The 19665-nt window shown below is 51.4% G+C and overlaps 7 protein-coding genes across 7 annotated transcripts; 2 read left to right on the plus strand and 5 right to left on the minus strand.

Moving 5' to 3' along the window:
* Positions 1 to 1224: 1224 nt before the first annotated feature.
* On the plus strand, positions 1225 to 3037 carry P168DRAFT_3216 (uncharacterized protein). The gene is made up of 4 exons (XM_024840489.1): positions 1225 to 1271; positions 1350 to 2073; positions 2139 to 2627; positions 2699 to 3037. Exons 2-4 carry the CDS (start codon positions 1447 to 1449, stop codon positions 3002 to 3004), a joined length of 1422 nt encoding a protein of 473 aa, XP_024696429.1. The 5' UTR covers positions 1225 to 1271; positions 1350 to 1446; the 3' UTR covers positions 3005 to 3037.
* A 299-nt stretch (positions 3038 to 3336) lies between these two features.
* On the minus strand, positions 3337 to 4229 carry P168DRAFT_286019 (uncharacterized protein). The gene is made up of 2 exons (XM_024836261.1): positions 4124 to 4229; positions 3337 to 4046 (listed from the first exon to the last, which is right to left on the minus strand). The coding sequence occupies exons 1-2, from the start codon at positions 4186 to 4188 to the stop codon at positions 3635 to 3637; spliced, it is 477 nt and encodes a 158-aa protein (XP_024696430.1). The 5' UTR covers positions 4189 to 4229; the 3' UTR covers positions 3337 to 3634.
* Positions 4230 to 4571: 342 nt separating this feature from the next.
* On the plus strand, positions 4572 to 6857 carry P168DRAFT_286021 (telomere repeat binding factor family protein). The gene is made up of 2 exons (XM_024836262.1): positions 4572 to 6570; positions 6623 to 6857. The coding sequence occupies exons 1-2, from the start codon at positions 4704 to 4706 to the stop codon at positions 6703 to 6705; spliced, it is 1950 nt and encodes a 649-aa protein (XP_024696431.1). The 5' UTR covers positions 4572 to 4703; the 3' UTR covers positions 6706 to 6857.
* A 911-nt stretch (positions 6858 to 7768) lies between these two features.
* On the minus strand, positions 7769 to 8477 carry P168DRAFT_277493 (sorting nexin-3; the record flags this gene model as incomplete). Its single annotated transcript, XM_024835613.1, has 3 exons — positions 7769 to 7797; positions 7907 to 8228; positions 8400 to 8477. The coding sequence occupies 3 exons, from the start codon at positions 8475 to 8477 to the stop codon at positions 7769 to 7771; spliced, it is 429 nt and encodes a 142-aa protein (XP_024696432.1).
* Positions 8478 to 9225: 748 nt separating this feature from the next.
* Positions 9226 to 11004, minus strand: P168DRAFT_3248 (uncharacterized protein). Its single transcript, XM_024840899.1, has 3 exons — positions 10224 to 11004; positions 9571 to 10172; positions 9226 to 9490 (listed from the first exon to the last, which is right to left on the minus strand). Exons 1-3 carry the CDS (start codon positions 10703 to 10705, stop codon positions 9381 to 9383), a joined length of 1194 nt encoding a protein of 397 aa, XP_024696433.1. The 5' UTR covers positions 10706 to 11004; the 3' UTR covers positions 9226 to 9380.
* A 906-nt stretch (positions 11005 to 11910) lies between these two features.
* Positions 11911 to 14370, minus strand: P168DRAFT_229979 (WD40 repeat domain-containing protein; the record flags this gene model as incomplete). Its single annotated transcript, XM_024833212.1, has 6 exons — positions 11911 to 12185; positions 12247 to 13006; positions 13065 to 13430; positions 13492 to 13844; positions 13950 to 14063; positions 14157 to 14370. The coding sequence occupies 6 exons, from the start codon at positions 14368 to 14370 to the stop codon at positions 11911 to 11913; spliced, it is 2082 nt and encodes a 693-aa protein (XP_024696434.1).
* A 711-nt stretch (positions 14371 to 15081) lies between these two features.
* P168DRAFT_300653 (putative C2H2 zinc finger domain protein) lies at positions 15082 to 17684 on the minus strand (the record flags this gene model as incomplete). Its single annotated transcript, XM_024838450.1, has 3 exons — positions 15082 to 15614; positions 15675 to 17535; positions 17565 to 17684. 3 exons carry the CDS (start codon positions 17682 to 17684, stop codon positions 15082 to 15084), a joined length of 2514 nt encoding a protein of 837 aa, XP_024696435.1.
* Positions 17685 to 19665: the final 1981 nt, after the last annotated feature.

Below are 19665 nucleotides of genomic sequence, written 5' to 3' on the forward strand. Positions count from 1 at the left end.
CCCCTCGCTTCCTTTCTCTGTCTCCTGTCCGTCTCTCTGGCTCTCCTTTCCAATGACTGACCCCAGGAACACCTCACCTCTGCTCAATGGCCAATTGATTGGGTGGTGGACGGGCGAATTGATTGACGGTTTGACGGGTGAACGGATTGGCGGATTGGCGCATTGATTGATCGACCTGGCCCACACCTCCCTGGTGTCCTGCGCCTTATGATCTTTTATTTCTTCTTTGCTTCGACCCTTTCCACTTTCCACTTTTTTTTTTTTTCCAGCTTCTCCCTATCTAGCTGATCTCCCTGGTTTTAGCGAACCCGGCTCCCGGGATCCAGTGGTTTGGGACAGGATCAGCCCCCTTTTTTCTCCGGCCTTGCCTTGCCTTTTGCCTTCTTTACTTCTGCCACGCGCCACTTGCTGTCATGTCTGGTAGCTCTTCAGCTGTGATGACCAGGAATCGTGGACACTGGGTTCGGATCCGTTGAGAGCCTTGCGTGAGCTGTCTAACGTGGCAAAAGAAAAGGACCGAGAGGATCAGCTGGTAGAAATGAGAGAGAAAAATGATAAACTATTAGAAGAAAAGAAATCCAAGTTAGGCCTAAAACCGAAAATGGACGGGAAGAAAGAATCAGGATTTGTTTCGTTATTCCTATTCTTTTTATTTTATTTTTTATTTCTCTATTTTGCTCAATCTTTATTGTATTTTATTTGATTCAGCAGTCATTTATTTATTGATATTATTGAAATAAAATAGAAAAGGAAATTCGCAGGATCAATAAAACGAGCTATCCGCCTCGTGCTCCCACGGCTTTGGCATTCCAACGTCTATCCACACCTCCCCCTCTTCCTTTATCTTCACTTTATGCTTTTGTAATTCCTTTTTCTTCTTTCTTTCGTTTATTCTTTCGGTCGTTTCTTCTTTCGGTCGTTTCTTCTTTGACTACTTATTACTAATTATTATATCATTATTCTCGAAACGGATCTCGAGTGGCAGTGGCGGCCCTTACCCATTCTTCGTCGACTCTTTGTACCCTCATCGATATCGCTGTAGTGTCTTATTTCTAACGGCCTCTTTTCCTCGTCTTTGATCATTATCTGTGCACTACCTGGAACTAGCGTTGTGTTCACTCGTCGGGCATACTTGGGTGCTGTTTGGTATAACCCCATTCTTCAGGTTCCTGGCTGGTGGCGGAAAACAGCGCCTTGTTTCGGGGATTATCCACGTCCTTGTGGCACCTGGACGAGAGAGCGACAAAGGATTAAAAACGGTTGATCGAGAGGTACGGGCCTCTTCTCTGCTGGCTTGTCCGGACGCTCCCGTGGTCTCATTGTTCGTTTGCTAAGATGCATCCCTACAGCCCTTATCAAGAAGTACTAGCCCCGGTCGAATACCCTGCCGAGGATCCTAGTCTCTATCAAGAGAGGATCTCGTACTATCTGTCTGAGCCTACGGATATGTCTGGATATTCACCTCACCAGTCCGGGGCCCCCTCAGCTGGTCCACTGCCCGGGCAGTCGGAATACCCGTCTCTATTCCAGTCCACTGCAGAGGTCCCACCCTTCTACGTCTCCTACCTCTGGTGGGAGGACGAAGCGGCCACGATCCTCTGGGCCTTCGATGTGGAGAAAGTCAAGCGTGTCATCCGCTACAGTCTCTTTCCTGATGAGAACTTCCCGCGAAAGGCCCTGCAGAATCGCCACGGGAACACCGTCGATGACTTCCTTAGTGGCCTGGTACAGCCTCACGAGAGGAACTTCATTCCGAACTTGTCGCAAGTCCAGAAGGTCGAGGAGATCATGCGACGCTGCCGAATTAGTAGCCCTCCGCCGGCTGCCTGGAGCTGGTTTCCGGGCCAGAAGGCTAACGAGCCGGACCCCGAAGCTATTGCTAGAGGTATTGACACGGAAAGTTTTCTGCACTTCACACGCATTTCGTTTGAGGAGCTTGTCCGGTACGCCTTGGGATACAAGGTAGCTTCTGTTGAATGGTTTCTTCAACAACATACGGCATTGTATGTCCACCTGCTGGACTACCTCAGTGCGTTTCCCGATGAGATAGCTCGGTATGTCGAAGTTGAAACGGTATGTAACGAGCTATACTGGATCTTTGCTGCCCCGAGTACCCAACTGACACGACCCTTCTTCAGCACCTTCGGAGTCGGAGCCCCTTCGCCCACCGTGCTCTGGTTCATTGTCTGCGCACCGTGAACCCAGGGCAATGTGCATCGATGGAGACCAGCGCCGGCCTGGGTTTTGAATTCATCGCAGCACCCATTCAACGCATATTCCGCGACCTTCCGCCCAGCCTAACGAACATCCTCAAGGTGTTGTCCGTGTTAGGTGTGCGGTTCCAACGAACCTACGTCCATGCGCGTGAGATGGACTGGACCCGGCCCTTCAACGTGGCTTTCTCGTTTCTGGAGGATTTATTGGATGCTACCTCTCCGGTTGATTTTGCGCGCACACTCACGAGTGCTGACGAGGAACAATTTGCGACGCTGACTCCACAAAGCTTCGTGACCCAGGATGCGACGGCCAACAATCTGATGAAAAGATGGGAGATGCAGAGCATTGATGTCTGGGAGTGCTGCACGGGGCTCCCAGAGAACATTGCCTACATTCAAGAATGTCTACAGGTGAGATCTGGACTCCTAGCCTGCCGAATAGCCCCAGTCTCAAGGCCATGTCCTTCCTAACCGTAATCCAGGCGCTTTTCGCTATTCGGAACTTCCATTCTCTGACCGCAATCCTCGATGGCCTTCGGAAGTACAGCCTGACTGAGTCGACCATGGCCACTGCAGCTAACGGCGCCGACACCGTGGCTCTGAAATCAGTGACTCCACCCAGCCTGTTGGAGCTTCTAGACCCCACGGACAATTTTGCCACATACAGACAGCTCTATCAGGCATCGCCCGGGATTCCATTCCTATTCCCGCACATCAGAGAGTGCCAACAAGGCGGTCAGCCGCCGTTACGACAGCTGTTCCAGCAAATGCAACCAATCATGGACTGAGAGGTGATATGGCACAGGAGTGTGATCTTGCTTTTTTATTTATCTTTTTCTTGGTTTATGTTTATTTTATTCTATCTTTTCTTTTCTTTTCTCTTTGTGTCTTTTCTCTTTCACTTTTTTTTTTTTTTTAATTTTCTGTTCAGGATAGAATCTGCAATCTAGTGCGAGGCTCGTATCAGCCAGACGAACAGCATTGGGACACACGATGATTAATGTGACATGGAATAATAAATTGGCGCTGGATTTGCGGTTACAGAGATCTAGCTCGGTCTTGCCATTCTGAGACATCATTTCTGTTCTCCTCTTTTTTTCTTTTCTTTTCTCCTTTTTATTGTCCTTTTCATTTTGCCTCTATTTGAATCCTTGCATGGCTCGTTTTCGGGAGCGCGTTTCAGCAAAAGTCGCTTGTCATTTCCCCCATACCCTCTTTGATCCTGTACTTTTATGATATCTTGCCGTCTGCTTCCTACATGCAATTATGTCGTCTCGAAACTAACAAGCAGCGACTCAAAATGAAAGCCAGAAGGGCAAGATCTGATACGGTACAAGCCGCGCGGTCTTCAACATTTCGCCGCATCCCCACCCGCATGAGCAGGCACATTATGAAAAAGGTCCATCAACCCGAGCTCCTTACGTCTGTTTTAGAGATGTCTTCGGAGCCTGCGCATACCCAAACACACCCAGCAGATACAGAACACGGTTCACAAACAGAAACGCTGTGACCGCAATATTACCCCAACCGAGGGCATTCCAGCCCTGTACGTCGAGGAAGGCCTCCGGCCCAAAGGCCACATAGGTCGCATAGATATGGCCGATGTCCGAGAAGCACAGACACGCGATATAGTTGCGCAGCACCTTGGGCTCGTTGGTGGAGTAGACGATGCCGACACAGAGAACGGCGAGCAGCCCGTACAGGTTAACCAGCTGACCGGCCATCGCGATGGAACTGGGGTGAATGGTCTCCGGGGGCGCGACGCTGGGTACTTGTTCCAGTATAAAGCGGGTCAAGCCATCGTTGAACGGAACGACCCAGCCTCCGATGCTAGATATGGATGAGTTCGCTGCATATAGGTCTTGTATGCCTAGGAACTTCGCTCGGGGTTTGCGGGCCTCACTCACCCAGAAAGCGGTTCCACAACCCCGAACAGGATGTGCGGCCAGGTGGGAAATATTGTAGTTGGCATTGTTCTAGAAAAAATCTAAGGGGTTCGGTGCCTGAATTATCGCAGCACTGGTTTTGATCGCTGGATATACGGCTGGGGGTCAACTGGCAGGTTTATGACTGTATGGAGTCATGGAGGAAGGCGTGGGCCAACGGGAAACCGTGGTCATTATATAGCCTGGTGTAATATAAACCAAGCTAGTTAACCAACTGTGACTACAGGCAAAGGAATGCAGACTGGACACACTGTAAGCCCTAAAGAGGACGATCATACCGGGGTGCAACCTCGATTACCCCTTTAGGAAATGTGATTGATGCCTACTGAGTCAGCATCGCGTCAGGTGATCGGCGATAACTTCATCTGTGCCACCAACAGGAGACAAAAGTCCCCGGTCTCAACCATCACGGCTCTCTCTCCCAGAGTGTCTGGACTGGATTGTACCTTCACGATGGCCTCGATCAAACATTCCATCCTATCCACGGTGTTCAGCCTCCACATGTGATCTTAGCCATCCGGATGGTAGTGATCTCCTGATCATGGATTCTACCGGTACATACGCCAAGGCGCTTGATGAGTCCCAGGTTCGAGAGCTACCTCAGCTCCAGAGCTTCCGCATCGCGCCTCTTCGCCAACCGGTATCGTCCCGCGTGTTGAGCGTACCGTCACCGCTCGAGCCCGATGCCAGCGGAGCCCGCGAGCCGAGTGCCATCCCCAAGACGAGCAACTCCTCCGGCGCGCTACCCAGCCGCAACAATGACCCGAGCGGAGGAGGAGCACCGGAGAGCTCGAACGTCGCGCGGACAACAAAGAAGCCCGGCGATGCCTCCGCAGATCCACAACCGAGTCTAGAGCCTCCGCCCAAACCCATCCTCCCCGCCTTCGTCAATCTCCGGGCCCTGGAGCGCTTCCCCTACTCCTCCTTCGACGACGACACGCACGCGCGCAAACGCCGCCGCTTAGGCATCCATGCCGACTCCTTCGGGGAACACCTGCAGCTTCCCATCCCGCAGGCCCAGAAGGAACAACGGCCCCCGCCCTTTGGGCCGTTTGCTATTCTGAACGGCCTGAACGAGCCGCCACCCAACGCCGCCCTGCTCCCGCCCATCGAAGCCGGTTCCATCTCCCAGCTGCTGTCGAAACCCTCGCGCGATGCGTCCGCTGTGGAGCCGTTGCTGCTCGCGGCCGACTCGTCCTCTGAGAGTCTGGTTGAGAGTGCAGCTGCTAGCCAGAACGGGGAGAAGAGGGAGGGCAGGATTGAGGAGATTCTCGATTCGCCCGTTGTCGCGAGGGAGGAACCCGATGGCGAGAATCTCCGTGCTCCGGAACCCAGCCATACAGGCCCTGGAACGGTGGATGCGGGGGCCGACGAGCCTGTCGAGGCCCCTGCGCAGGGAAGTACTGCGCCGCTGTCGCCAAAATCGCGAGGCCGTTCGCGCAAGAACGTTCGCAAGTGGACCGAGGAAGAAACCACCGCCTTACTACGCGGCGTGGTGAAGTGCGGCATCGGCAACTGGACAGCGATCCTCGCCCAACCGGAGCTGAATTTCAACAAACGGAGCGCCTCGAACCTGAAAGATCGGTTCCGCGTCTGCTGTCCATGGGCGTACCGCGCGCAAGACCCCAACGAAGCGACCAAGAAACTCCGCGATACCCTCGCCGACGCTCTCTCGCGGGCCGAGACCGAAGCGTCTGACGGTATCGCCGGCAAGATCCGTCTACCAGCCCCCTGGCCAGCTGATTCAGACCCCCCAGTGGGAGGAACCACAAGCGCCAGCCCAGACGATCCGCCGTCGCCGACAGCGGAAGTTACGCCAAAAGATCCCGCGCCCCAGAGCACCAGCAAAAGCTCACCCAAATCCACACCCACTCTATCCAGTCGGTCCAAATCGACCCTCGAATCCCTCGGTATCCCCGAGCCCCACTTCACCATGAAATCGCGCCGCCGCTCTCGCCGGCCGTTCACCACCGCCGAAGACGAAGCTTTGCTGAAAGGCTACGCCGTCCATGGCTTCCAATGGACGCTGATCCAGCAGGATACGCGTCTGAACCTTGGTCATCGCCGCGCAACAGACCTCCGGGATCGCTTCCGCACTAAGTTCCCGCACGCCTACCGCGACGGTGGCTCCGCCAGTGGCAAGACACTACCGGGCCCATCAAAAGTCTCTCCCAATCTACAAGACAGCGCCGACAAATCCCCCCCACCATCCCTGCCACCACTAAACAACAACCTCAACCTCAACCCCACCCCCAAACCAACCCCCATCACGACAAACCCAAAGCCAAAACCAAAGCCAAAGACAAGGAGAAAGAAAAAAACAAAGAAGGCGACCCTCTCAAATCCAAACCCATCGACCCCACACTATCACCCCCGCCCCACCACCCAGTCTCCTGGAAACCTCAACCGTACTTCCTCTCCCCCCCGCAACAGTGTTATTCCCGTTTCCCTTGGATGAAGCATCCAACGGGGCATCTGGTGTGGTGGACGGGTCATGGACGGATAATACGCTTGCGCCTATGACGTGGGATGAATTGGCTTAGCTTAGCTTGCTTGGCTTAAACTATGTATAGCGTTGATTTTACTCCGTGGTTAGCGTTGCATTTGGGTGTGTTTGGAGTTACTTTTTTATTTATCTACTGCTGTTTTTACTATAATCAGTTGGACTGTTAATCTATAACTAACTACTCAACTTAACCTACCGGTTTACAACCTACCTACCCATCTACCCACCTACGTAACCATTTTACTTATACATGGACAACTGTCGGTCAGTGTCCCATTATTCAAATCAAACCAAACCTAATCACCATCACATTTCACCTCGCTTAGATAGGTTATACTTCTACTTCCTTCTCTGCCCACGGCATTTCTATAGTAACTACTCAGTTCATCGTAGTCGATTCCAAGCAGGATAGGGTAGGGTAATCGGAGAGAATCATTGATAAACCTAGTATATATGTATGTATCTACCCATCCATCCATCCATCCATCCATCCATCCGCCATCCACAGTGAGGGCGAAAACACAAAGACGATCGACAGACAGAGAGAAGTAGAACAAAGAACAAGCCGCTTGGGAGATTGCCTGGGTAATGTAATGTAATATCAAATATAAAATACCAAAGCAGCACGAAGTAGGGAAACAAACACACTATACAGGGAGACGGGACGGACGGAGCGCAGCTTGAGCGGGCTGTAAGCAAGCAGCATCAATCACATCACCTAAGGGTGACATTGAGAATTGGACATTGAGTATTGAGCAAATGGAGGACTGGCTGACTACCTGGAGAAATGAATTTGTGGGTAGGTAGGAAGTAAGGGCAAGGATGAGCAGAGTACCACCACGCCTAAGATGGGAGATATAGAAGAAAAAAAAGGAAGGAAGGAAAAGACAAGTGGCGTTGTATTTTCCACCGGGTTGAAGACTCTCTGTACATGAGCGAAGTAGGGGATTGAATGGGGGAACAGTTGACGGGGTATCCTGACGGATTCAAGATATTCTGCTTGTCTGGTTTCTGGAGTGGGCGTATAGGGTACATCGAGGATAAGTAGTGTAGGGGTGAGCATCATCAACAGTCAATCAGCTAACAGCATCTAGCTGTATTTACCACGCATTGCGGTCCCAGTTCGGATCTACGTAGTCAAATGTCAGTTCCGCCATTTACCATCAGTCAACCCATTACCATCCCCAATCAACCCCCCCAAAAAAGAACGAACGGGAAAAAATAAAGAAGAAACATACCCTGTATAAAACTCGCCAAAACCTTACTCCCCGTCTGCAACAACGGATGACCAGCCACAATCTGCAAAAACCGCTGCAGACCCTCCCGGCGATGCTCAATCACGTCATCGCTGAAGCGGTTCGTAAACACCTTGCCCGGCAGCGGCGGGATGGTGACGCGCGTGCTCTCGCGCTCGAGGATGTCGCGGAAGTATTCAAAGTCGGAGTAGCGGCGGCGCACGACGGAGTGCTTGAGCTTGAAGGCGGGGATGTTGGTGCGGCAGACGATCTCGTAGCTGGTGTACATGTTGCGCGATGTGCCGTGTGTTTGGGGGTTTCGGACCTTCATTTTGTGTCTTGTTAATATATTTTATGTCCTTTGTGGATTTATTGGATATCTGTATAAGGCGCCATTGAGACAGAAAAAAAGAGCTTCAATAAATCAAGATAAGAGAAGCTCAACCGGAGCGGTGATGACGCAGTTGAAGCTCCCAGGGAATCAAATCAAGCTCACCTCTATTTCCAGGAAATTCTCCGGAGGGCCATAAATCTCCTCAAACGACTGCTGTCGCGACTCTGGAACCGCCTGCATGGTGATCGTAAACGCGACTGACTGGTCACGATAGACAGACGTTCAACGGCAGGTTTGGTTGGACAGGTGGGGGTGACCGCGGGGAAGCCAGCCGGTCGCGGATGGACGGGGGGCTTGGATGCGACGTTGAGTGTGATCTACTTTGTGGAAAGGGGGAGATACGGCTTCAAGTAAGGTATGTGCCGAGTAGACCGTGGAGAAGTCGGAGAGGGTGGTATAAGGAGAAGGTGGAGGAGAAAGAGGAGGGGTTGGTAAGTCCGATAAGGTCGGGGATTATCAGTCCAAGATGAAGCATTCATTATTCGTGATGACTCCTCCATGTAGGTTTATGCTGGCCGTGTTCGGGCTATTATTGGTCCGGTTTGACTCCGCTTTCTCCAAATTGGCATTAACTCCTACCTTAGTAGTATTGTGAACATCTATGATAGACAGTTTCAGCCAGAGTACATATAGAACTTCAATAGTTGATTCAATCAAAGGTAATTACTAAGTAAAATCATACAAATAACCCCACTGAAATCTTACAAAGAATATCTGGGTATATTATCATTACAATTGAAGCTCTGCCACGATGCGATCTGCATCCATGACTAGCACATAAATAGAAAAAAGAAGATGATAAAAGAAAAGGGGAACATTCGATTTGTCTAATACACCCTGAGAAAAGCTAAAAACCCGCATAAAAAAAAATAGAGAAAGAAAGGAAGGAAGAAAGAAATAAATAAAATCCAATTTCCCCGTTAACCCGTAAAGAATAAGCAGTTGGTAAAAGGCAACGCAAACCCATAGCAATAAGAAGTGATAGATATAGTTAAGACATGTGGCGTAGAAAAAGGTCCGTTCTGATGCTCCACGGTATTGGCGTGAAAGCCGAAACGATTAAAATATGCGGGCACGTCGCGTTCATTCCTGTCGGCTGCGCTTGGCGCCGTGGGGGTTCCATGACCCGTCACCGACTCCTTGGTTGGGGAAGAAGCCTTGGTTGAATCCGGGATTGGGAGCTTGGAAGCCGCCTTTACCTAGCAAGCACGGTGGTCAGGAGATGCACAATCTTTATACTCCTCCCAAGGAGTTAACGTGAGAGACAACGTACCTGGCATAGCCATGTTGGCGCCCATTCCACCCATCATCGGGGCCATCCCACCGGCCATGGGGTTCATCGGCATCCCTCCCATCGGGTTCATCGCCGGCATCCCCATCATGTTGGGTCCGCCCATACCGCCACCGCCGCGGCCGCGCATGCCTCCAGGGCCGCCGCGCATCCCGCCACCCATCATGCCGCCCCGGTTGTTGAACCCGTAGCCCGGCATCCCCATGGCGTTTCCTTGGAAGCCCCCGGCCATCGGGTTTTGAAACCCGCCGCCCATAGGGTTCTGGAAATTGCGGTTGCCAAAGCCCCCGCCCATGTTGTTCATGCCGCCTCGGTTGTTGTAGCCACCCCGGCCGCCGCGGAAACCTCCGCCCATGTTGTTCATTCCGAAGTTGGCGTTCTGGTTGGGCGAGTTGAAGCCCTGAGACATCTGTCGAGCTTGGTTGTCCTTTCGCATGGGGGCATCTTTCGGGAGAGTACGGAAGGGGTTCGGTTGGGGGTTGGTGTACACGATGGCATATTTCCGGCCCGACGAGCCGAACGACTCGATTTTGTGTTTAACCGCAGTGGACGCCTGGAGAGTGGTGAACTCGATGAATACTTGCCTAAACCGAGATTAGCACATCCCCGCCGAATGTAAGAATGAACAACCATACCCCTTGCTCTTTCCGTTCACCTTGTGTTCGCTGAAGGTCACGTCCTTCAGCTCATCCTCGGACCCAGCCTCGTTCACCCAGCCTCGGACGTCGTCATCCGTAGTCCACCAGTAGAGGTCGGAGACCAGCAAGGCAGGCGTCGCGTCCGGGTCGGACGGACGATCATCATGCTCCTTGCGTTTCACGCCCTGCTGAGGAGCAGGAGTCTCGCTGGGTGTATGCTGCTGCTGAGGAGTGCCGGTAGTCGACTGTGTTACGTGCTCACCGTTGGGGTTTGGACCGTCATTCTTCACGGTGGACTCGGAAGCGCCGTCAGAATGCGAAGGAGCACCACTCTGCGTCTGGTCAGGGGCATCAAGGATCAGGTCCGAATCCTCCTGTTTATTTCCCTCTTCTGGTTTGTAGTCCCCCTGGTCGTTGGCGTTGTAGCCACCACCATCGCCGTAGATGTCAATATCGAAGTTATCATCTTCAGTAGCCATGGTGTTAAGATATATATCGAGATCTCAAGGCAAAATTTGATTGCTTGCTTGCGAAATACACTCCTTTTTGTCTTTCTTGTTCTTTGTTCTTTCTCAGGTTCGATGAATCAATGCAAGTACATGTCTGCAGATACAGGCCGTCAATTAGCAAGGAAGGCATCATCCAGGGGAGGCAATATAGTGCGTATGCTCGGAAGCCCAAAAGGACAACCCCGTTTCGTCCTCGGGGCAGTGTCCACAACCCATTTCGCAACTCAACAGCCACAGGGGAGAAAGCAACAGAAACCAAACAAGCAGCGACAGAGGATAAAAAGGCTCGATAATACGTACAATCCGAAGCAAACACAGCTTCAACAAGGAACAAAGTCTTCACCGTTTGTGATCAACCGCGAGCTCTGGATGGGTACACAGAGCACAAAAGAATTTGCGTTTCTTGTTCCAGGATTCCAAGTACAGGTAGAGAGAGATATAGAAAGAGTATAAGGGGTGGAAGATAATGATCTAATCAGTGAGACGGGGATGAGAGAGAAGTAATTCCACAGGAAGACGGGCGCGCCGCGTGTTGTTCCGTTGCCACAATCCGGCAGACAGCACCTTTGCTAAAGAACAGGTCGAGTAAAACTCGGAAGAGGAGACAGTAGGTTAGGACACGAGATGGAGAAGAAAACACAGCAAGTAGAGCCTTCCAACTTGCTCAGAAACCACCAGAACACTGATGCAACCCAGGAAGTACGTAGGACCTCCGCCCGAATGGTATCCCCTGAATGGTAGCCGCCAGCGCTCCGGTCGAGAAGGAGAAATCGAAAGTACAAGAAGGGGTTGAATAACTGAGGTATGACAGTGATGGTCGAAAATAGACTATGAGTACGGAGAGAGATCCCCTGGGAAGACGTGTCGGAGTGGAGCGCGATAGGGAAGAAGAAGGGACGGCCGAGCTTCGATCTCGAAGACGGTGGAGCTGCTCGGAACGGCACAACCTTACTCCGGCATCACTTTGTTACTGTCTCCTACTCTTTAACGGCTGATATTCAGTCTTGATAGCTGAAACATTAATACAAATACCAAATTGAGAAAGTGAACCGAATGATAGATCTTCTATGAACGTATCTACACGCATAAAAAAGCCAAGAGCCAAGCACAGCAGATCGATATGTGGATAGATGCGCCAAAGCGACCCAAGTCTCAATATAACATCCCATCATTCATCATGAACCATACGGCAAATCCCACGTATCCTCCGGATCAGTCGAAGTACGAAAATCCGCAGCACTAGGGTTCGGACCAGAATTCTCACGGAACCGCAAGAAAGCATCTCGCCGGTCCAAGTTTGCTTTGAAATCGTTAAACCCGCGATGATATTTTAACCGAGCATCGTAGCTCGTTCCTAGAGGCGGATCCCCTTCGTCTGAAGAAGCCGAGCCGTTCCATGAGTGTACAGTGCAGGTGCCAGTCGACATGCCCCAGCCGTTCCAGGATGTTGCTTCCAATAGGTCAGTCATGTCAGGAGCGGGCTTGGGGTGGGGGAAAGGAAGTCAATTTACCAGCTAGGACAGGAGCATTGGGATGCCAACTTGCATCTCGTACGCAGGTCCTCCACAGTCCGTCATGTCTGCTTCCAAACATGGTAAAGATATCTGGATCTTGAGGTCTCGTGTTGATCGTCGCCTGGCCGACATCGATAGTCCCAGCGAGGGTCGCGTTCATGTTATACACGTAGACCTTACCGTCTTGGCTGCCAGTGTATACATAGCGCGAGTCAGTGCTGCCGGGAGGTGAAAAGTGACATCGTATCAGGGTCCGGAGAACCTTGTGACCCCGGAACGTGACCACGGAACAGTCATTGGGATGGGCTTCGTAGTAGTCGTCGGGGTATGACTCGGTCCGGTAATCGAAGCCGGTAGCGTGGTGGCCCACGTTGATTTTATCGAAGTCCGCTGTCGTCATCATTTTCCTCAGATCCCATAGCTTCATGGACTGGTCTTTGCCATTCGAAAGAATGTACCGACCATCGCCCTTGCTATCGACATATGTTAACCCTTCGGTATGGCCCATGAATACCCCGGCTTCGCGCCCATCGCCCATCGAGCGTCTGTCCCAGACCCGCAGCGTAGTGTCGTCAGACCCGGAGTAGAGGATGTGAGGCGAAGACTTGTCCCCGAAACACACGGCATTGACGTGGTCTTCGTGGTTTTGTACATGCAAGACCGACTGTCGGGTCTCCAGATCATAAACAACAACAGAATCGTCGTCTGTGCCCGCCACAATCTCCCGACCGTCCCCAGAAAATCGAAGCGACCATATCTAGCATCATCACCCTAGTTAGAATCAATATCTATAACTGGACCAGGGCCAAACCTACCCCAAAATGCGAGCTGCCAAACCTGCGACCAGCTCTCCCCCCAGGAACCGAAGAAAGATCAAGGATAGCCGGGTCAGACCTATCCGCCGGATCCGTAGGCGCAAGACAGACCATGTTTCGTATAGAGCTGTACGCCAGAAACCGGTTATCCGGGCTCAGGGTGGCATCCGTGATAGTCCAGCTGCCGAACGGATAATCCACAGTCTTGTAGTACTTCCAGTCCACCGGATTCGACGTATCGTACATCCGGACCTTGAAGTCCTGCGAGCAGCAGAAGAAAAAGTTCCCATCATCCGAGAACTGCCCAGAGTAACATCGCGAGTCGAAATGGATGACCTTATCCGCTACCGACTCCGGTATGAGACCCTATACATCGCACCCTTGTCAGCATCCACTCCCCATATAGAGTCAGATCCCACCGCCTTACCTGAGATATCGACTGCACAGGCCTCCTCTGGGAATTATCAACGTCGACCCCTAACTCCCGCCACATCAGTTTTGTCGCAAGCGACCTCTTGCGCTTTTGCAGCACATCGACGAAATAAGGATTACTCCCGAAATCGCCGGACCCCATCAGCTTCGTGCCCTCGTCGCTGGGCACCTTGGGCAGCTCATCCCTCCCAGAATTGGCTGGTCGGCGACGGTATCGGAGGAAACCGCCCAGATCGTCCTCCTCCTCGTCGTCGTCTTCTTCCCAGGCCCCGTCGCGCCAGCCGTTATAACGGAGAATGCGCCGGAGGCCATTCGATGCGAGCAGATTCAGCAATCGGGCTGCAGACACTGCCATATAATGTTCCCACCATTAGTCCAATCCGTGCTTTTTTTCAAGGGGTGGGTGCTTTGCTCAGAAACGTGGGGTGGGAGTGTAGATAGAAAAGCGCGTACCCCGAGTTTGTCTCCCATCCTGCGCATCCTCGCCCTGCTGATCGGTATTGGCGTCGTCCATATCGAATTCGATCTCTATATTCCCCAAATGCAATTCAGGATCTACCGGGTGTACTCGGGCCACGATTAGTTACACTGCGCCATACAAACACGCGAAGTGAGGGGATAGGATGGGGGGGAGAAAGAAGGAAAGAAAAGCAGCAGCACCGATATCGAGCTCCTCATCTTCAATCGATTCATCCTCCAACTCCGGTATATCCCCCGAGTGCTCTGACTCGGGTTGAAAGTCCACGTCATCCCCATCTCCGTCGTCGTCAAGCCATTCACTCGCGGGATGCCACACTGTGGGGGAATCGGGGTGGCCGCCCGAGGTCTGCGGTCGGTCACCGCCGGGAGGAGGGGGTCCGGGGGGCGAGCTCATAGTACAAGCAGCAAAGTGGCAAGGGACGAGTCAGTGCAGTGATAAGCTACGGTGATCATGTCAGTCACCCTTTATATTTCAGGACTGGGAAGTAATAATGTCTTGAGAGTGACAGTGTCGTCGTGCTCTCAATTAGCGCGTCACTAGGTGGTTTGGAGTTGGTTACTATCGCTTATCGATAAGTTGTTTTGCCAACCACCGTTTATGTCATTACGAACTAGTGCAGCAGTTACTCCGCTTTTTGGCATCTTAACTCCTATCCCCGGGGTTGTACTATAGTTTACTGCGGGTTGTTGATCTGCTGTGTACGGTAGGACAACATTGATCATGTTCAAACAGTGTTATCAAATAATACACAAGTATTTGGATCGAGGCCATACTGCTCATACTCTCTTTGCCCCTTATTTCCCCTTTTCCTTCTGCATTGCGTGGGTATCATTACCGTGGGGTTGCTCCTCATTCTCATTGCGCATTCCATCGTCTCCACAGTACACAAACAAAGCCAATGTTCGAAGAAATGAGGCAGAGAGGAACAATGAACTGAACAATTTAATGCAATGCAAATCATTAGACAAGAAGTTGAAAAAAAAAAAAAAAAAAAAAAAAAACCAGAAAGAAAGAGAACAGGGTAAAGTGACCAAAAAAAAGGGATAGAGTATGAACATTTCGACAAACAATAATGTTGACACAAACGTATGAAGAAACCAATCATCAAAGAAAAGAGAGCTGACTCAAGTCTATACTACCAGAGTAACCCGGACCCTGCACAATATTCGCCAAGGTACTCATAAAAGCGCTCACGACGAAATTCTTTTCGTCATCGATAACAGACCCAGAGGCTTGGAGCGACTTGAACGAAAGGTGGTCTATGAGGCCCGCATTCCAGTTCCCAACGGCCTGCACAATATGCGAGAGCAGATTGTAGGAATACGGCATGCAAATCTCGGCATCAACTTTTGGAGATCCCAGGGTGTTTGGAATGAGACCATGGTCGTCGACGCAATCCTGTTCAACCGGTTCGGCAACTGGTTGTGTTTTCGCGACCGACGCATGCAGTGTGAGGAGTCCGACCACCACGTGCACTGTGCCTTTCAGCGAGTGTCTTCTGAGCGACAAGCGGCATGTCGCAGACGGTGCAGATTCGAGCAATAAGGCAGTCTTCCTCCGCTCCTGTGAACCTAGCCTGTGGTCTAGGGGAATCCGAAAAGGGATATCGAACACATGATCTCCTTGTCTCAATGACCCTAAATTAATAGGATTATTAGTGTCCACGTTCTAGGAGCATAGAGGGCAATAGGACATACCTTGTAGGAACCGTGCAATGTAACGATATCTTTCGAGGGATATCGTTTGCTGACGCCAAGTATCAGAGGAGAAACGCTCCAGGCGCGGTATGATATAATTGCCCGTGCTTGCGCCGTCCTCAGAAGCACGGTGGGTGGCTGTTTTGTCCGAAAGCCACCGATTCACACGAGGCATCCTCAAAGCACCTTGTTTTCTCGCGATGGCGGCCAAGGAGCTATGCAACTCTTGAAGAGCTATATCACGTTCCCCTAGATGACGACCAGGTTTTCCTTCGGGGTGTGAAGTCGGCAAAGATTTCAAAGCCATTCTGGTTTTGTCCCCTCGGTAGGTAGGTAGTGAGCGGGACTTCCTCAGCGCGAGCGCAGACTTGGGATCAGGAGGGCCAAAATGAGGAGACTCGGCTTCATCCGCAGGGCGAGGCATTTCCCGGCGAGACATCTGCAGAACACAGCTCTTATCTGCACAGTTGTGGCAGCGGTCGGCCACTGCACCAAAACTTTTGCATCTTGCACAGTCGTCGATACCGTGTCCGCAAGACCTGCAACGTCGAGTGTCGGTAGTGCCAGATTTCCGTGGGAGACTCTTGCCCAAGATTCCATTGATAGATCCTCGGAGATGAGCCCTTCTATCCTCGGGCTGGTCGCTAAGATCCAACGAATCGTGCTGAACTGGCATCGCTGGTGACTTTTTTTGCGTGTCAGTGTTTTGGGTTTGGTGGTCGGTATGGTCCTTGCAGTGTTCGACTTGGTCGGATATCTCTCTCTCGTTTGTTGACTCACAGGGGTTGGTGTGTTTATCGTGTGGATCCTGGATCCTGGGTGCGCTGGACTGATGTTGATGGAGATCGACTACATCCTTGGAGCATTGGTTGTTGTACCCGAAAGATTGTCCAAAATAAGGATTGGAGGAGCCTCCAGAGTAACCATTCCCGTTTCCATATGAGAAACCGGAGGGTCCCCCAGACCCGCCAAAGTTATTGAAAGACCCATTTTGTCTATTTCCGCTACCGCCGCCATTTCCGCTGCCGTCGCTGTTCTTTCTACTCCCATTGGAGCTTGCCACGCCGGAGTTATTCCCCGAGACACGACAGTGACTTGCAAAACAGTTGAAATAAGCGGCATACGAGTTCACGGGCTCAAGACAGATCCCACAGTGTGGTGGCGCAGGTAGCTTCACTCCGAGGCTGTTGACTTTCCCTGCCGTCAAGCGTCCTACTAACCCGTGGTATTTCCGGTAGTGATCGTGTACCTTGTCCCGTCTGGGTGTATTCCAGGGGCAAAACGAACAATAGTACTTGTACTCCGGTTCGTGTCTCTCGGTAACGTGCCGCTTGAATGCCCCTCGCTTGGAGCATTTTTGGCTTCTGCTGCTCGGGCACAGACAACAACGATAGCTGAACTCATCTTCTGGGCTTTCGGCGGGGGACGACGGTACTCTCAGCTCGAACTCGGATTGGACCACGGACTCAAGCATCGGAAGAAATTGTGACAAGAGACCCTTCAGCTCACTCAGTTGGGGAACTTCCAGGCAACCGAGGCTCGACTGTACAGTCACACTAAGTCGTTCCAGATCGGCTTTAACTTCGCTGAGGGGATCGAATGGATAACTGCCAGTGGGTCCGGTCCAGGTCGGGTTGATGGGGTCGATACAAGAAACCCCGGAACCCTCCCAGCCCGTGATGTGGGAAGATATACCAGCTAGGCTATTTGTATTTCCTGTCATATCAAAGCCCTGATCCCCGCCGGGTATTAACCCAAATTCCACTGCTAGGGGTTCTGGGCCTCCACTGCCTGGGGAGATGGGAGACGGGTTCGAGGATGGGCTCCGAGACTGTGAGTAACTATCTGTCAGTCGAGTGTTCTGTACTCGTGAGGGAGTAGGCAACGTACCTCTATGCTTGTGTCCAGCGTAGGTACCGATAACAGACGACCCGCATTCCAGTCTGGGGCATGAAAGACCAGTGGACCCTGGCCCATCACGGACCCTTGGGCGCTACGGCGTTGTGCCATAATGGGCAAGGAATTGGGTTGCTGTCTTGGTTTGGCAAGACAGCAGGGGATAAGAGGATCAGGTAAGAAGGACGACGATCAAGGAGAGATACTCGAACAGAGAGTATTATAAGAAGACGAGGTATGCTAGAGATAATATGGATCAATCGGCAGTATACCTACTACCTTACCTAGATATATGAGGTAATGGACCCAAGGCCAACAAGGTAAGGATTGACGGTTTGATCAAATAGTACAGTACCAGATATTTGACCAAAGGATATCGACAGTAAGATCGACAAATTATATAGAGGGGAATAAGATATATTGTCTACCCCTCTCCCAGTTCATGAACTCGAGTGGAAGAAAAGTGAGAAGAGTAAAGAGAATTTGGGAGGAGACTGGAGGGTCATCTTGTATTTAAGTGCTGACGCTCCCTGAGGGCAAGCTATGTCTAGATGTACATTTCGCCCATTGTTCATGACTCCATCTAGGAACAACGTTTGTGCCCAAAAAAATACATGTATGCCCTAAAGATCATTTTTCCTTCGCCCTGGGCGATATCCTGCAGATCAGCTATTGAAAGTACTCTAATACATAGATATGGGCAAACCAAGCCCTTCATAGAGGCATGGTTCTCGACCGTCCATCATTCCAAAGCCGCCTTACCAGAGTGGACTCAGATGGGACGCATGATAGGCTAATCCGGTCACTCAAAACGCGGTAATTTTACCCCCTGCAAACACATCCTAGAAAGATTGGGATGACTTTACTGGGCGACGCATATACTCAGGTCAAAATCCATCCAACTACAGAGCCGTATTCTTGTTGGTTTCGAGGTATCTTGGTTGCCTGAGAAGAGACTCGAAATGTGAGGCAAAGGGCACGGGGAAATACGGATACCACTGCATACGCCTACCACCAAGCGACGACAGCGGAGAATCCTCAGTCGCCTCACCTTCAAATCCACTGGTTCGGACATTGACATCTACACAGGACGTTTTCGGGGTAGCGGTCCTGTCGATGTGGGTTCCCGTGGCGTCAACCGTGGGTGGACTACAAGCTCCATCCCGCTGATGCGGATGGAAATCTAGGTACTAGACTAAGCATACTGCATTGACCTCCGATGCTCTGGTAACCGGTATTGGTCCAGCGATGGCCCCCTGACATGGGGATGATACATTGGAATTCAATTGACCGTGACGTACGCGGCTCTGCGTCTCTCCTCACATTATCAGCTGGAAAAATGAGAAAAAAAACATAATCTCAAAGAAACCTCCCAGGAGTTTCCCATGCTGGTACATCAAATATGCAGTTCGTCCTTATCGTCCTAACTGTATACTACTAGTAACGTGGGGATCCCACCGGACTCCACCAGCCCGTCAACATGTCAAAGCAAGTATTCCCCGCTTGGGGTCTTCCCGTTTCCCCCAGCCTACTAAGCCAATCTGGCCATCTATCAATGCCTCCTGCCTGATGCGAGCCCCATAATGATGGCAGCAAGGCTCTCGACAACCCGGTTTGCACTGCCTCGTCATTACCTAAGCCATCATCAGCCACGATCAATTCTCATTATCTCAATGGAGGGACAAAAGGATGGAAACCCAATGGTGTGCCTCACTGGCCCATCGGTCAGCATACGACCTGCAACCACGCCCCAGTCTAACCTCTACAATGCACCATGAAGGTGAATACACAGCCATGGGGGGGTGACAAAGCAAAAAGAAAAAATAAAATACAAACATATTCTTTCCAACGGGGACTACAATGGGACTGGCTTCGGGAGAGGCGAAAAAAGCAAGGACTGACTGTCGAGTCCATCTCCAAGAAACCTTCAGTGAACTGGAATGACTCACAGCGATGATATGATACGCGAAACCTGTATGAAAATAAAGGTATTGTTTACATGGGACTAATCGTTAGAGGTAGGCTATGATCCACTACTACTTCAAACACAACTCCAGGATCCCAGCGGAAAACAGATCCCGAGTGGCGAAATAAC

This window comes from Aspergillus campestris (assembly GCF_002847485.1).
Source record: "Aspergillus campestris IBT 28561 chromosome Unknown P168scaffold_1, whole genome shotgun sequence".
Taxonomy (NCBI): domain Eukaryota; kingdom Fungi; phylum Ascomycota; class Eurotiomycetes; order Eurotiales; family Aspergillaceae; genus Aspergillus; species Aspergillus campestris.